This window comes from Procambarus clarkii, chromosome 19 (genome assembly GCF_040958095.1).
Source record: "Procambarus clarkii isolate CNS0578487 chromosome 19, FALCON_Pclarkii_2.0, whole genome shotgun sequence".
In the NCBI taxonomy this organism is placed as follows: Eukaryota; Metazoa; Arthropoda; class Malacostraca; order Decapoda; family Cambaridae; genus Procambarus; species Procambarus clarkii.
This window is the reverse complement of record NC_091168.1, coordinates 32,150,416-32,166,836: the sequence shown is the minus strand read 5'-3', so window position 1 is coordinate 32,166,836 and position 16,421 is coordinate 32,150,416. Positions and strand designations below refer to the sequence as shown.

Below are 16,421 nucleotides of genomic sequence, written 5' to 3'. Positions count from 1 at the left end.
TTTCCACAAAGTCCAGATAAGAGGAATTAAACTCCAAATTAACACTCAGCTTTGTATGATCAAGATGAACGATTTTTCCGAGCATTCCAAGAGTGAAGTTTTCTAACTCAGTGTGAAGACCACACTGATCTGCTTGATAAAGTCAAGACATCCTTCCAAAAACATTTAGGAGTGGGTTGAGGAATGTGAAATATAGCTTATTGGCAGGATCAGAGTACATTGACAATAGTTGCCTTGCAACATACTTATCACAAGAGGAAGAAGCGATATGATAATGAATTGTTCAAGAATCCCAGTGATCTAACAGCCGCTCAACAAGGCAAGGTTGGTGCCTTGCCAACCATCGTGCTCCTGAGAAAGTTATAAACTGTAAGGGATCTTTTCCATCATTTATAACTCTGTAAATCTCTAGATAACTTTCTCTCCTGAATGAAGATCTGTGGAACCAGCTGTAGCTTTCTCTTATCGTGAAGTCAATGCTGGAAGGTAATCCGTCAGTTACACGAGAGAAGGTGAAGGGTCGACGACGTTTTGGTCCGTCCTGGACCATTCTCACAATCGACTTGAGAATGGTCCAGGACGGACCGAAACGTCGTCGTCGTCCCTTCACCTTCTAGTGTGTGGTCTGGTCAACATCCTTCGTCGTCACAGTGTAAAGTGAGAGATGAGGTCCACACAGAGTTAATGTTCCGTCCGGGCAAGACTAGGCTTCAATCAACTCCAATATGGCCAAAATAATCTTTGAGGCGTTGATGCGAGGCTTCAGAGGTAGGTGTTGATGCGAGGCTTCAGAGGTAGGTGTTGATGCGAGGCTTCAGAGGTAGGTGTTGATGCGAGGCTTCAGAGGTAGGTGTTGATGCGAGGCTTCAGAGGTAGGTGTTGATGCGAGGCTTCAGAGGTAGGTGTTGATGCGAGGCTTCAGAGGTAGGTGTTGATGCGAGGCTTCAGAGGTAGGTGTTGATGCGAGGCTTCAGAGGTAGGTGTTGATGCGAGGCTTGAGAGGTAGGTGTTGATGCCAGGCTTCAGAGGTAGGTGTTGATGCGAGGCTTCAGAGGTAGGTGTTGATGCGAGGCTTCAGAGGTAGGTGTTGATGCGAGGCTTCAGAGGTAGGTGTTGATGCGAGGCTTCAGAGGTAGGTGTTGATGCGAGGCTTCAGAGGTAGGTGTTGATGCGAGGCTTCAGAGGTAGGTGTTGATGCGAGGCTTCAGAGGTAGGTGTTGATGCCAGGCTTCAGAAGTAGGTGTTGATGCGTGGCTTCAGAGGTAGGTGTTGATACGAGGCTTCAGAGGTAGGTGTTGATACGAGGCTTCAGAGGTAGGTGTTGATGCGTGGCTTCAGAGATAGTGCTTGTGACTGGAACTAGTCCCATAAACTGAGGTAAAATTCTACTTTGTGTTAGTTTTACAACATAGAACACATACATAAATGTTTTATGTGTTTATAAACCACATAAAAGTGGTTTACTGGAGGTCCATCACTACATATTGGTACTCTCCACCAGGGACTACTACCATGTCGTGAGGATGTGTTGCTTGCATGGATATTACTCTGGGTGAAGTATTAATGACCATTCAGGCTGGGAAGTTGGTCGACTCTGGGGGAGGATTACCCAACCTTGAGGTTACTTTTTCTTTCCAAGGTTCCGAGGATCAACGTGCCCAGGGCCCAGTCTCTGTTGTCTGACTAGGCCTCCTTTCGTGGTCTGGTCAACCAGGCAGTTGGACGCTGCTGAGATTAACATTATTATCAATAATTATCATGATAATTATTATTATCGTCATTAACAATCTTAACATTAGTAGCCAAACTTATTTTTAAATTAACCCAAAATGTTGCAAGTAGCGAGAGTAAACATTTAAGAATGCAGGACCCAGATTCACGAAGCAGTTACGCAAGCACTTACAAACGTGTACATCTTTCCTCAATCTCCGACGGCTTTGGTTACATTTATTAAACAGTTTACAAGCATGAAAACTTGCCAATCAACTCTTTTTATTATTATAAACAGCCTCCTGGTGCTTCGGAGGTCATGAAGTGTTCAATAATTGTAAACAAAGCCGCCAAAGATTGAGAAAAGATGGACAGGTTCGTAAGTGATTGCTTAACTGCTTCGTGAATCTGGCCCCAAAGCTGTCAAAAGTAGCGCAGTTCGCTACATTTAGCCCAATCTGGTAACAGAATGTTACCAGATTGGTAACTTGGTCTGGTCTGTCTGCTTGGCCCCAGGCGTAATATATGCTTGGCGGATTTGGATTTTTTTGTTGGTGGATTATGAATTTGGTTGGTGGATTTGGATTTTTTTGTTGGTGGATTATGAATTTGGTTGGTGGATTTGATTTTTTTTCCGGATTTGGATTTTCTTTCTTGATGTATTTAGATCTTTTTTTCTTGGTTAATTTTCATTTTTTTTGTTGGCGGATTTGGAATTTGTTTGTCGATTTGGAACTTTTCTTTGCTAGCGGATTTGTTTTTTGTTATTGACGAATTTGGAATTTTGTTGGTGGATTTGGATTTTTTTTTGGTGGATTTGGATTTTTTTGTCGTTGTTGTAATTTTTATGTTGTTGGATTTGGAATTTTCTTGCTGGTGGACTTGGTATTTTTTTTGTTTTTTTTTGTTGCCAGAATTGAATTTTTTTCTTGCCAGATTTTTTTGTTTTGTTTTTGCAGATTTTGAATTTCTTTGTTGGCGGATTTGGATTTTTGGTTGTTGGCGGATTTGGATTTTTGGTTGTTGGCGGATTTGGATTTTTGGTTGTTGGCGGATTTGGATTTTTGGTTGTTGGCGGATTTGGATTTTTGGTTGTTGGCGGATTTGGATTTTTGGTTGTTGGCGGATTTGGATTTTTTGGCGGATTTTTTGTTATTTTTTTGACGGATTTTGATTGTCTTCCAAAGTGAAGAAGCGACAATGTAACAGACACAAGGGACAACAGCTTCAAGATCAAACAACAGTGTAGGGTAGAAAATAAGATGCTTTCTCACCCATAAGATTATAAACTCATGGAACCTCCTACCCGCCGAAGCTGTAAATGCCAAGACATTATTACTTCAGCTCAAAATCCAGTTGCAAAAAAAATCCTCAGGAACAATGGTGGACCTTTGACAGGGCGCTGGCTTTCTGTCCCCGTAGCGGCCACTAGAGACATTGTGGCATTTAGGTAAATTCAGGCAAATTTAAGCAAATACGTTAAGACATTTTTTTGTCACGCGTGTCACAGACTCAACTAAGTAGACCTTACACCTGATGCCTCTGTTCACCCAGCAGTAAATATGCACCCAGGAGTTAGGCAACTGTTGTGGGTAGCATCCTGCGGAAGATCAGTAGAGTTGGGCTATATGGAAGTCCAATAAGCCTAACAAGCGTACAATTTTCAATAAAGGTAACTAATACCTGTGTTAAATATAGAAGTATTACTAAGTTGGTCACTTGTCCGTTAGCTCAGGTGGTAGAGCGCCAGCACAATCGTTTCAACATACTGGAGGTCGCAGGTTCGAGTCCTGTACGGGCTGTAGTTCTTTTGTCATGAGGATTTTGTGGCCATCATGATCACTAATTGTTGACCAGACCACACACTAGAAGGTGAAGGGACGACGACGTTTCGGTCCGTCCTGGACCATTCTCAAGTCGATGGTCTTGGACTTGAGAATGGTCCAGGACGGACCGAAACGTCATCGTCCCTTCACCTTCTAGTGTGTGGTCTGGTCAACATACTTTAGCCACGTTATTGTGACTCATCGCCTGCATGATCACTATTTTATTCATTACCTTCATTGAAGTAATTATATTTACCCGTAACATGAATACACAGAGTATATACTGTTTTGTTGTATAAACAGTATGGCGTTGGTATATATGAATGTATACAGTGTATTGATCGTCAGGCAAGGTTCCTTTATCATAGTTTGTCCTCGTCTGCTCTCCTTGGCTCGTTTTCTTTCGTTATTTCTTAGAATCTTTCTTCAGTCTTTCAGTCTCAGTTCTTCAGTCGTAAGGGGACCTTGATAACCATAACAATATACTTATTCCTCGCTCTCTGCAGGTCTGCGTTCGATCCCTCAATGCTCAAGCAGTTGGGCACCGTTCCTTTAACCCAGCTCCTCTCCTGGCCTCATATCCCTTCCCAAGTATATTTAGGTTTTGAGTGAAATTCGAAGTTTCTCGAGTATTCCTCGTGAAGCGGGCCACCTCAGTCGATTAACAGCTTTGCACCTATTATTCACTGCTAGGTGAACAGAGGCATCAGGTGCAAGAAGACTTTACCAGTCGTCTCTCCCTTCAAGTGATATATATAGTTATGCTGGCCTCTTGCAAGGTCGGGGTTCGATCCCAGATGGCCCAAGGCTTTGTTCCTTCATTCCGTCCTTATACCCTAGTTCCTTGTCCTCATACCCCAGCTCCTTGTCCTCATATCCCAGCTCCTTGTCCTCATATCCCAGCTCCTTGTCCTCATACCCCAGTGTTACGAACCCGGATCCAGCGTTCGAGCCTGGAGCAGTGACAAACACGTCATCTGTGGGTCAGCTCCCGAAACCCCCTCCAAACGAACGACGACACCTAGTGAGGACAGCGTGTACTGGCCTCGAGGACCAGTTTCCAGTCTGGTTCAGCGCTCAACACCGCCGCTCCTGACCTCTGGTGAGGTGGTGCTCCGACGCCAGCGCCATCTATGGAGTGGATATGTCGGGCGTTTGTATCTGAGCCTGTGAGTGTGGTGTATTAGTGTCCCTGTTATTGATGACGTGTCTGCTTACAGAGCCGACCTGGGACCACTGTGTTGAAGGTGGAGTCAGTCTACCCGAGGCAGCCAGTCTCCATACAGTGAAGTTTGCTGCAGCTGTCGTGACGTCGTCCCCCCGGAAGAACACTGTGGTGTGTTAAGCCTGCCTGTGGAGTGGCAGTGGAAGGATTTACCCGGGACCGACGGTTGGAGACGATAATCCACTGGGGTATTGAGGACAGGAGGGTGATTGGTGATATCACACGAGACTCCTGTCTAGGGCATACCCCTTTTATCGTTCGTGGAGTGGCCGTACCAGCCTTGGTGGCTCAGTACCTGCCAGCAGACCTGCTGGACGTGTGGTTGACGGCCTCCACGACGGTGCCCCCCAGTGGACCTGTGTTGTGGCTGACCTGTGGCCAGGGTAGACTCGGCGTTCTCAGAGGACACGTCTTGAGGCCACGAAGAAAGCACCGCGGACTCAGCACCTAGCTTCGAGGATCCATAGTCTCCAGCAGAAGACTACAGTGTTGATCCCCTTGTAAAGTGTTAATACCCCTCCCCCTTGTGTACTCTTTTATTCTATATATTTAAATGGTGATGGTGAAAATTATATTATATTAAGTTCTTACCTTTCTTTCCCTACTCCCTTTAAGTTACTTGCGTCACGGATCTCATCCCTTGATAGCCTCTACTGGCTTGGGGCCGGATATATATCTTCCTCTAACTACATCAGAGTAAGACCCCCGTTGCGTCCCGAGAGGGCCGTAACACCCAGCTCCTTGTCCTCATACCCCAGCTCCTTGTCCTCATACCCCAGCTCCATGTCCTCATATCCCAGCTCCTTGTCCTCCTACCCCAGCTCCTTGTCCTCATACCCCACCTCCTTGTCCTCATACCCCAGCTCCTTGTCCTCATACCCCAGCTCCTTGTCCACATACCCCAGCTCTTGGTCCTCATACCCCAGCTCCTTGTCCTCATACCCCAGCTCCTTGTCCACATACCCCAGCTCTTGGTCCTCATACCCCAGCTCCTTGTCCTCATACCCCAGCTCCTTGTCCTCATACCCCAGCTCCTTGTCCTCATACCCCAGCTCCTTGTCCTCATACCCCAGCTCCTTGTCCTCATACCCCAGCTCCTTGTCCACATACCCTAGTTCCTTGTCCTCATACCCCAGCTCCTTGTCCTCATATCCCAGCTCCTTGTCCTCATTCCCCAGCTCCTTGTCCACATACCCCAGCTCCTTGTCCTCATTCCCCAGCTCCTTGTCCTCATACCCCAGCTCTTTGTCCTCATACCCCACCTCCTTGTCCTCATATCCCAGCTCCTTGTCCTCATACCCCAGCTCCTTGTCCACATACCCCAGCTCCTGGTCCTCATACCCCAGCTCCTTGTCCACATACCCCAGCTCCTTGTCCTCATACCCCAGCTCCTTGTCCACATACCCCAGCTACTGGTCGTCATACCCCAGCTCCTTGTTTGGGTGTCCCTAAACAACAGGAAACCATGCACTTGGGGCCTCCCAGTGCAACACAATTATTCCTCCTCGACACAAATAGACAAATTAATTGTAGGAAAATGAAAGAACAGATAATTGGAATGTCTATATAAGTTACAAGTGAGCGAATAACGTAGACAGCGCCTTAGTGATATGCTGAAGACATCATATGTCTTCTCCCTTGGGAAGGGTAGAGCCCCATCCCACCTGATGACGAGGGGTGGGAGAGGTACGTGGAGGGATGGGGCCAGGACCCCCATGGTGGGAGGGTATATGCCCAGGGGCACCGTGGGAGAGGCCGCTACTGGGAGAACTGAGATGACCGCTGACGCATGACCGTGCCGCGCCGTGCGGCGTTCCAACACACTAATCCGAACGGTCCGAATCGACAAGCTGCCGGCCGTCGACCGGACCTACGCTCCGGGGCGGCGGAAAACACCTGCCCCTTGGTGCCGGGGACGAATGGGCTGAGGCCATGGGCCACAGAGCGGTACAGATCAACCAGTGAACCAAGCCGGCGCGGTGGTTGCCGCTTGGCCAACCATGGACTCTCCGGCTGCGGATATCCCAGCAGGATATCCAAGCCGGCGTCTTCGGCTTGCTCCTCGATGCTGCCGGGAGGGAAGCCAAGCGTGTCTTGTGGCCCCCAGGGTACTTCGTCGTCCTCCTGGGAGTGCCAGTCTTGGCTGAGCCAGTCTCCCGTGTCGCCGGTGGCACTGGGCCGAGCTGGCCGGAGACTGGCCAGCCAGGTGCCATCGTTGCTCGGCTGCTCCACCGCCACACTCACCGCCACCACCGCAAGAACCACCGTACACGTTCTCTGAAATAGACATTAATAGGTAGAGTAATGCTTTACACAAGTGGTAACGTCTTCGCCTCACGTCTCCCCAAGATTTCGGCCGGGTTCGAGCCATGGGCAGGGAGGAAAACAAACTAATATATAACTAGTAGTAACTAGATATGCAGTAATGCTATTGAGCAAAATATGTATTATAGTGAACCCCTATAATTAGTTTAAGAAATTAGACTACCTTTACCTAGTCTCTTATAGCATAATTACTCTCTATGACAATGCTGTTCACTCTCTGAACTTCATATGCTCTGTTCACAATGTTCAAAATGCAAAGATATTCAACAACCGGATCACAAAAAGAAATATATGTGTTTGACATGATTTCAAAGTCTTTAGGTTTGAATCTCTATATTGTTTCTTTACCACATTGTTAATATATTGACCAGACCACACACACATCTTGAGGTTACCTTGAGATGATTTCAGGGCTTTTAGTGTCCCCGCGGCCCGGTCCTCGACCAGGCCTCCACCCCCAGGAAGCAGCCCGTGACAGCTGAATACCCAGGTACCTATTTTACTGCTAGGTAACAGGGGCATAGGGTGAAAGAAACTCTGCCCATTGTTTCTCGCCGGCGTCCGGGATCGAACCCGGGACCAAAGGATCACAAGTACAGCGTGCTGTCCGCTCGGCCGACCGGCTCCTATTATTATCCCCGTCTCATTGGGTGGTTATAATAGGAGCTGCCTCGTATGGGCCAATGGGCGTTCTGCAGTTGTTATTCCTACTACTATCCCCTCTACTACACCTTATCTTTCTTACCTTTTACCTTGCTCCTAACCTCTCTCTTGCCTATGTATTGCCTTCATCGTTACAGCCCCGCTCCTGTGCCAGGTAAGTTCACTACGGGCTCACCATAGCCCGTGCTACTTGCCCCGCTCCTGTGCCAGGTAAGTTCACTACGGGCTCACCATAGCCCGTGCTACTTGCCCCGCTCCTGTGCCAGGTAAGTCCACTACGGGCTCACCATAGCCCGTGCTACTTGCCTCGCTCCTGTGCCAGGTAAGTTCACTACGGGCTCACCATAGTCCGTGCTACTTGGAAATTTGTTTCCAGTAACTGAATCTTAACAACAACAACCTCCATCATCACAGTCCACTTGAGAATGGTCCAGGACGGACCGAAACGTCGTCGTCCCTTCACCTTCTAGTGTGTGGTCTGGTCAACACACTTCAGCCACGTTATTGTGACTCATCGTCAGCATTGTTAACACTATCGGTAACTTTGGACCGGACTCGCCTCCATTATTTTTCTCCTGAGTCCTAAAATACTTTTCTATTCCCAGCTCCATATTCTTCAATGATAGTTTGTTCTTCAAACTTGATACCTCACTATTTTTCTCACTTGATATCTCACTGAATCACTTGATATCTCACTATTTTAGCCACTGTGTTAGGGTAATGAAATGGGTAGCTATGATACAGTGGGTACTCACCTATGTGCAGGATCGAACGTTGGCTCTTGGATCCCGCCTTATAAGCCGCCGGTTGTTTAAAGCAATGGCTCCTGTCATACTTTCCTATTATGTCTAGTTTTAAAACTATGAATAGAGTTTGCTTCCACAACCTGTTCCTTAAGTGCATTCCATTTCCCCACCACTCTCACGCTAAAAGAAAACTTCCTAACATCTCTGTGACTCATCTGAGTTTCCAGCTTCCACCCATGTCCCCTCGTTCTGTTACTATTCCGTGTGAACATTTCGTCTATTTCCACTCTGTCAGTCTTCCTAAGTATTTTATATTTTGCTATCATATCCCCCCTCTCCCTTCTTTTTTTTTAGTGTCGTAAGATTCAGTTCCTTCCGACGCTCTTCATATCCCATCCCTCGTAACTCTGGGACGAGCCTCGTCGCAAGCTTCTGAACCTTTTCCAGCTTCCTTATGTGTTTCTTCAGATGGGGACTCCATGATGAGGCGGCATACTCTAAGACTGGCCTCACGTAGGCAGTTTTTTTTTTATTTTTTATTTTTATTATTTTCTACCACAGACGTGGCCAGACATTTACAATGCTAACCAGCATATATATATTTTCTTCTGTCCTCCATGGACAGGGTTAGAGAAGTGTTAAACATATAGTTCAAGGGTTTATTAAACACTCAACCACAGAATGTGATTCGGTGCTTTTAAAATGCTAAGTTAACCTACATACGTAAATACATAGATACACAGATTTACGTATGCCCTACATAAAGTGTTAGATGTGTCTTTTACATAGTGTCATTAATGTACATTCACAAAGGTGAAATGTAATTCTGATCAGCTTCCATATATACTTTATACCCATACATATACATACACACACACACACACATATACATACATATATACACACACACACATGCATTCACATACATTTGTCTCATTTACTCTGAGATAGCTGATAAAGAAATTAGTGTGCAATTAAGCACTTAATCACTGAAGGTGATGAAGGTGCTTTTACAAGCTCAAGTTATATAGTTACATCATATATATACATTGTATGATTGATACATTACATGGTCAATCTTGGATACAAGTCCAATATATCATCAAGTGTTCCAGTACTCATATAGTAACTACAGAGTTCAGCATACCTTAGCCCAGGAGGGGGATGGGATAAATGCCTCCTTGCTTAGGTTTCAGAATGATGTTCTAAATGTGTGTGTGTGTGTGTGTGTGTGTGTGTGTGTGTGTGTGTGTGTGTGTGAGTGTGTGTGTGTGTGTGTGTGTGTGTGTGTGTGTGTGTGTGTGTGTGTGTGTGTGTGTGAGTGTGAGTGTGAGTGTGAGTGTGAGTGTGAGTGTGAGTGTGAGTGTGTGTGTGTGTGTGTGTGTGTGTGTGTGTGTGTGTGTGTGTGTGTGTGAGTGAGAGTATTTAACCTGACTGGCTCTCGAGGTGGTGCGAAATAGTTGACATCATATTGGGCACTAAGTTAAAGGACAGCTATGGATATAGCTGTTGAAAAAATTCAACTGCTTTAGTTAGCTACAAACGTAAGAAATGCAACTGTTTTGCCTTAGTGTATTGAAAACGTTAATATTACGGTACATTCATTTTGACAAATACGTCAAATTTTTAACGCATTGATAGATTCCTTAATTGTGACGTATTAAAATTAAAACTTTGTATATTGAGAACATGTCGCCTATGAAGGATCCCGGGGTCGAGTCTCGAGCTGGATACAGCAGCTCTTGGGTAGAGGCATCCTCGTACCTGATGCCTCTGTTCACCTAGCAGTAAAAGGGGTACCTGGGAGTCAGGTGACTGTTGTGGGTTGCATCCTATTAAAGGTCAGTAGTTGTTTTGGAAGCCAAGTTCAGGCTTCCTGTCCCCGATGACGGGAATGTTATAATATGCGAGTTTATAGCTAGGTTTGGTTAGCTTCAGTTGTTAAGTTTGGTTAGGTTAAGTTGTTAGCTTAGTTTAGGTTAGATTTAGTTAAATTGTTAGGTTAAGTTAGGTTTAATTGTTTGGGTAGTTTAGGTTTAGTTAGGTTAAATTAAGTTAGGTTAGGTTAAGTTAGGGGTGTGTTACGTTAAATTAATTTAGGTAAGATTAGGCTAGGTTAACTTAAGTTCGCCTTGGTTAGGTTTCGTTAGGTTAACTTAAGTTAAATTTAGTTACGTTAAGTTAGAGAATTCAGTGTGCAGATTCGAATCCTCTACTGATTTGTTCTTAGGCTAATTAGATTAGATTAGATTAAATAAGTTTAAGTGAGTTTAGGTCAGTCCATTCCCATTTTCTTGGAAGCCAGTAATTTCTGCCAATTTATGCATTTTTTTTTTTTTTTTTGTTTTTTGAGATATATACAAGAGTTGTTACATTCTTGTAGAGCCACTAGTACGCGTAGCGTTTCGGGCAAGTCCTTAATCCTACGGTCCCTGGAATACGATCCCCTGCCGCGAAGAATCGTTTTTTCATCCAAGTACACATTTTACTGTTGCGTTAAACAGAGGCTACAGTTAAGGAATTGCGCCCAGTAAATCCTCCCCGGCCAGGATACGAACCCATGACATAGCGCTCGCGGAACGCCAGGCGAGTGTCTTACCACTACACCACGGAGACTATTTAGTATTTAGTAAATACTTTTCCTCTTCCCCTCCCTATATAAAGGAAGATGTTGGAACAGACATGGAAGACCAGCCTGTGAAGTGGCTATCACCTGGCTACTGGAGCATGTCTAAAAAGAACGGAATGCAAGAATATCAATGGTCCCAAGAAAATATAAAATTTTTCCCAAAAGTATTTTTTGTGGCAGAGTTGGAGAGACAGAAGGAGAGAGTTTGATGTATGTGGGAGTCGTTTGTGGGTGCTGGGGCTTGCCAAGCACACTGTGGGGGGTCTTGGGAATGGTTTGGGGGGGTGGGGGGTTGTTTAGAGGGGGGGGGGGTAAGGGGGGATGTGGTGGTGGTGAATGGTTATGGGGGGAGGAGATGGGCCGTGTTTCCTCGCATATTCACAGCTTTCTCATATACACACACATATTTGTATTGTGTGTATATACATACATACATGGAATATACATATTTGTACATATCACGCTAAATCTATCTCCCGAAGGCCACATAAAAAGAATAACATCTGTGGCGTATGCGAGGCTGGCTAACATGAGAACAGCGTTCAGGAACCTGTGTAAGGAATCATTCAGAACCTAATGTAAGGTAATGAAACTAGGAGGTGGAAACAGGAGGCCAGACACAGGATATAGAATGGAAGATGAAGTACTTAATGAAACGAACAGAGAGAAAGATCTAGGAGTTGATATCACACCAAACCTGTCTCCTGAAGCCCATATAAAAAGAATAACGTCTGCGGCGTATGCGAGGATGGCTAACATCAGAACAGCCTTCAGGATCCTGTGTAAGGAATCATTCAGAATCTTGTACACCACATATGTAAGACCAATCCTGGAGTATGCGGCCCCAGCATGGAGCCCGTACCTTGTCAAGCACAAGACGAAGCTGGAAAAAGTCCAAAGGTATGCCACTAGACTAGTCCCAGAACTAAGAGGCATGAGTTACGAGGAAAGGCTGCGGGAAATGCACCTTACGATACTGGAAGACAGAAGAGTAAGGGGAGACATGATCACAACCTACAAAATTCTCAGAGGAATTGACAGGGTAGATAAGGATAAACTTTTTAACACTGGTGGGACGCGAACAAGGGGACACAGGTGGAAACTGAGTACCCAAATGAGCCCCAGGGATGTTAGAAAGAACTTTTTCAGTGTCAGAGTAGTTAACAGGTAGAATGCTTGAGTGTTGTGGTGGAGGCTGACTCCATACACAGTTTATAATGTAGATATGATAGAGCCTGGTTGATATCTGGTTGATACCTGGTTGATAGGGTTCTGGGAGTTGTTCTACTCCCCAAGCCCGGCCCGAGGCCAGGCTTGACTTGTGAGAGTTTGGTCCACCAGGCTGTTGCTTGGAGCGGCCCGCAGGCCCACATACCCACCACAGCCCGGTTGGTCCGGCACTCCTTGGAGGAAACGATCTAGTAGTCTAGTAAACGATGAGCCCAGTAGGCTCAGGAACCTGTACACCAGTTGATTGACAGTTGAGAGGCGGGACCAAAGAGCCAGAGCTCAACCCCCCACAAGCACAGCTAGGTAAGCACAGGGTCCTAGTAGTACAGTAGGGTTCGTTCTCGACTCACAAACGAAGCTTCCAGGTTCGATTCCTGGTAAGGCGCGATTCGTACAACCTAATGCGTCTGTTCACCCAACAGTTAGTCAGCTTGTTGTGGGGTTGCATCCTTAGAGGGGGGGGGCACCTGGGGAGGGGGGGCCCCTCGATATCAACCTAATATATATATATATATATATATATATATATATATATATATATATATATATATATATATATATATACATATATATATATATATATATATATATATATATATATATATATATATATATACTGGCTGCCTGTCCCCCCGACACAATGAATCATACATACATACACAGATGGGTACACCCCCTCCCCTCCAACACACATAAATAATTCCAATATATGTAAAATAGACAAAATGAATTAAACTAAATGACTTATCTTTAAAAGTTAAAATATTAACAGCATTTTATTCTGTTATTTAAAGGTGACGAGTGATGGCAAAAATCACAACTTTTATTGTTGATGCTTGTTTGTCAGGATTATGAGTCAACAGGTTGTGATTTTTTTTTTTTTTTTTTTTTGAGATATATACAAGAGTAGTTACATTCTTGTAGAGCCACTAGTACGCGTAGCGTTTCGGGCAGGTCCTTAATCCTATGGTCCCTGGAATACGATCCCCTGCCGCGAAGAATCGTTTTTTCATCCAAGTACACATTTTACTGTTGCGTTAAACAGAGGCTACAGTTAAGGAATTGCGCCCAGTAAATCCTCCCCGGCCAGGATACGAACCCATGACATAGCGCTCGCGGAACGCCAGGCGAGTGTCTTACCACTACACCATGGAGACTGTAAATGTTGTGACTGTAAAATGAATGTTGTGATATTGTATATTGTATTGTAATGTAATGTAATGTCACCAACACACATACACACCAGGACCACAGTGACCAGCACCAACACACACACACACATGCCGTGTTTCCCCAGGAGTACACAGTAATAAGGAAAGAGAGGGAAGGTAGAGGCGGAGGCGGAGTGGCCCTACTCATGAGAAAGGAATGGAGTTTTAAGGAGATGGCCATCCCGGGCTGTGAGTGGTTCAGAGACTACATAGCAGGCACCATGACAATGGGAGGACCAAGAATAGTAGTAGCAGTAATATACAACCCTCCACCAAATGACAGAAGACCCAGTCAAGAGTATGAAAACAACAACAAGGCAGTTAACACTATAATAGAGAGGGCAGCCTCTGCTGCCTGTAGAAATAGATCCCACCTGCTCATCATGGGCGACTTCAATCACGGAAGGATTGTTTGGGAGAACAAGGAACCGCATGGAGGCGAGGATACGTGGAGAGCCAAACTACTGGAGGTGGTGACTAGAAACTTCTTAACCCAGCATGTCGGAGAACCCACAAGGATGAGAGGCAATGACGAACCAGCGAGACTCGACCTAGTCTTCACTCTGAATGACTGTGACATAAAGAAAAATCGGTTTTGAGGCCCCAGTAGGAATGAGCGACCACAGTGTACTAGTGTTTGAGTACTTGATTGAAGAAGGGTTATTGAACTCGAGGAGGGATACCGAAACCAAAAGGTTAGCATACCGAAAGGGAAACTATGAGGAGATAAGAAAATTCCTAACAGATATAGCATGGGAAACAGAGCTCAGGGAAAAGACGGCCCAAGATATGATGGACTACATCACGCAAAAATGCAAGGACGCAGCAAACAGGTTTGTCCCAGTCCAAAAGGAAAACAGTGAAATGAAGATGAGAAACCCATGGTTTAATCAGAGATGTAGGCTAGCTAAGCAGCAAAGTAAAAGGGCATGGAGAAACTATAGGAATAACAGGACACTGGAGAGCAGAGAAAGATACCAGAATGCCAGGAATAAATATGTCAGGATGAGAAGAGAGGCAGAAAGACAATACCAGAATGACATCGCAAGCAAGGCAAAGACTCAGCCTAAATTGCTGCATAGCCACATCAGGAGAAAAACAACAGTAAAGGAACAGGTTATGAAATTAAAGATAGGGGCGGAAGGATTCACTACAAACGACAAGGAAGTGTGTGAGGGACTGAATAAGAAATTCCAAGAGGTCTTCACCTTAGAGCAAGGAGAAATCCCAGAGATAAGAGAGGGAATAGCTAACCAGGAACCACTGGAAGAGTTTGAGATTACCAGTGGGGAAGTAAGGAAGTGTTTACTAGAGTTGGATGTGACAAAGGCTATAGGCCCAGATGGAATCTCCCCTTGGATACTAAAGGAAGGAGCAGAAGAACTGTGCCTCCCACTCTCCATAGTGTATAACAAATCACTGGCAACAGGGGAACTGCCAGATATTTGGAAAGCAGCTAACGTAGTACAGATATACAAGAAAGGGGATAGACAGGAGGCACTGAATTACAGGTCGGTGTCCCTAACCTGCATACCATGCAAGCTGATGGAGAAGATTGTGCGAAGAAAGCTAGTGGAGCACCTGGAGCGAAGGAACTTTGTAACACAGCATCAACATGGATTCAGGGATGGCAGGTCCTGCCTCACAGGGTTACTTGAATTCTACGACCAGGCAACAAAAATAAGGCAAGAAAGAGAAGGGTGGGCAGACTGCATATTTTTGGATTGTCAGAAAGCCTTTGATACAGTGCCACACAAGAGGCTAGTGAAAAAGCTGGAGATGCAGGCTGGAGTGAAAGGGAAGGTACTCCGTTGGATACAGGAGTACCTAAGCAACAGGAGACAACGAGTCAGTGTGAGGGGTGAGGTCTCAGATTGGCGAGACGTTAATAGTGGAGTCCCGCAGGGGTCAGTCCTTGGACCTATACTGTTTCTGATATATGTAAATGACCTCCCAGAGGGTATAGAATCGTTTCTCTCAATGTTTGCCGACGATGCAAAAATTATGAGGAAGATTGAAACTGAGGACGATAGTAGGAGGCTACAAGATGACCTAGACAGACTGAGTGAATGGTCCAACAAATGGCTGTTGAAGTTCAACCCGAGTAAATGCAAAGTAATGAAACTAGGCAGTGGAAACAGGAGGCCAGACACAGGATACAGAATAGGAGATGAAGTACTTAATGAAACGATCAGAGAGAAAGATCTAGGAGTTGATATCACACCAAACCTGTCTCCTGAAGCCCACATAAAGAGAATAACGTCTGCGGCATATGCGAGGCTGGCTAACATCAGAACGGCGTTCAGGAACCTGTGTAAGGAATCATTCAGAATCTTGTACACAACATATGTAAGACCAATCCTGGAGTATGCGGCCCCAGCATGGAGCCCGTACCTTGTCAAGCACAAGACGAAGCTGGAAAAAGTCCAAAGGTATGCTACTAGACTAGCCCCAGAACTAAGAGGCATGAGTTACGAGGAAAGGCTGCGGGAAATGCACCTTACGACACTGGAAGACAGAAGAGTAAGGGGAGACATGATCACAACCTACAAAATCCTCAGGAATCGACCGGGTAAACAAGGATAAACTATTCAACACTGGTGGGACACGAACAAGGGGACACAGGTGGAAACTGAGTACCCACATGAGCCACAGAGACGTTAGAAGGAACTTTTTCAGTGTCAGAGTAGTTAATGGATGGAATGCATTAGGCAGTGATGTGGTGGAGGCTGACTCCATACACAGTTTCAAGTGTAGATATGATAGAGCCCAGTAGGCTCAGGAACCTGTACACCAGTTGATTGACAGTTGAGAGGCGGGACCAAAGAGCCAAAGCTCAACCCCCGCAAGCACAAA

The 16,421-nt window shown here is 45.4% G+C and overlaps 1 protein-coding gene across 1 annotated transcript in view; it reads right to left on the bottom strand.

The window, feature by feature from the left end:
* Window positions 1-6,311: 6,311 nt before the first annotated feature.
* LOC123757710 (uncharacterized) overlaps window positions 6,312-16,421 on the bottom strand; it is an 11,726-nt gene continuing 1,616 nt past the window's right edge. Inside the window, exon 2 of the mRNA XM_045741559.2 lies at window positions 6,312-7,038. Coding sequence (XP_045597515.1) covers window positions 6,520-7,038 — 519 coding nt within the window. The 3' untranslated portion in view covers window positions 6,312-6,519. The remainder of the gene's footprint in view (window positions 7,039-16,421) is intronic.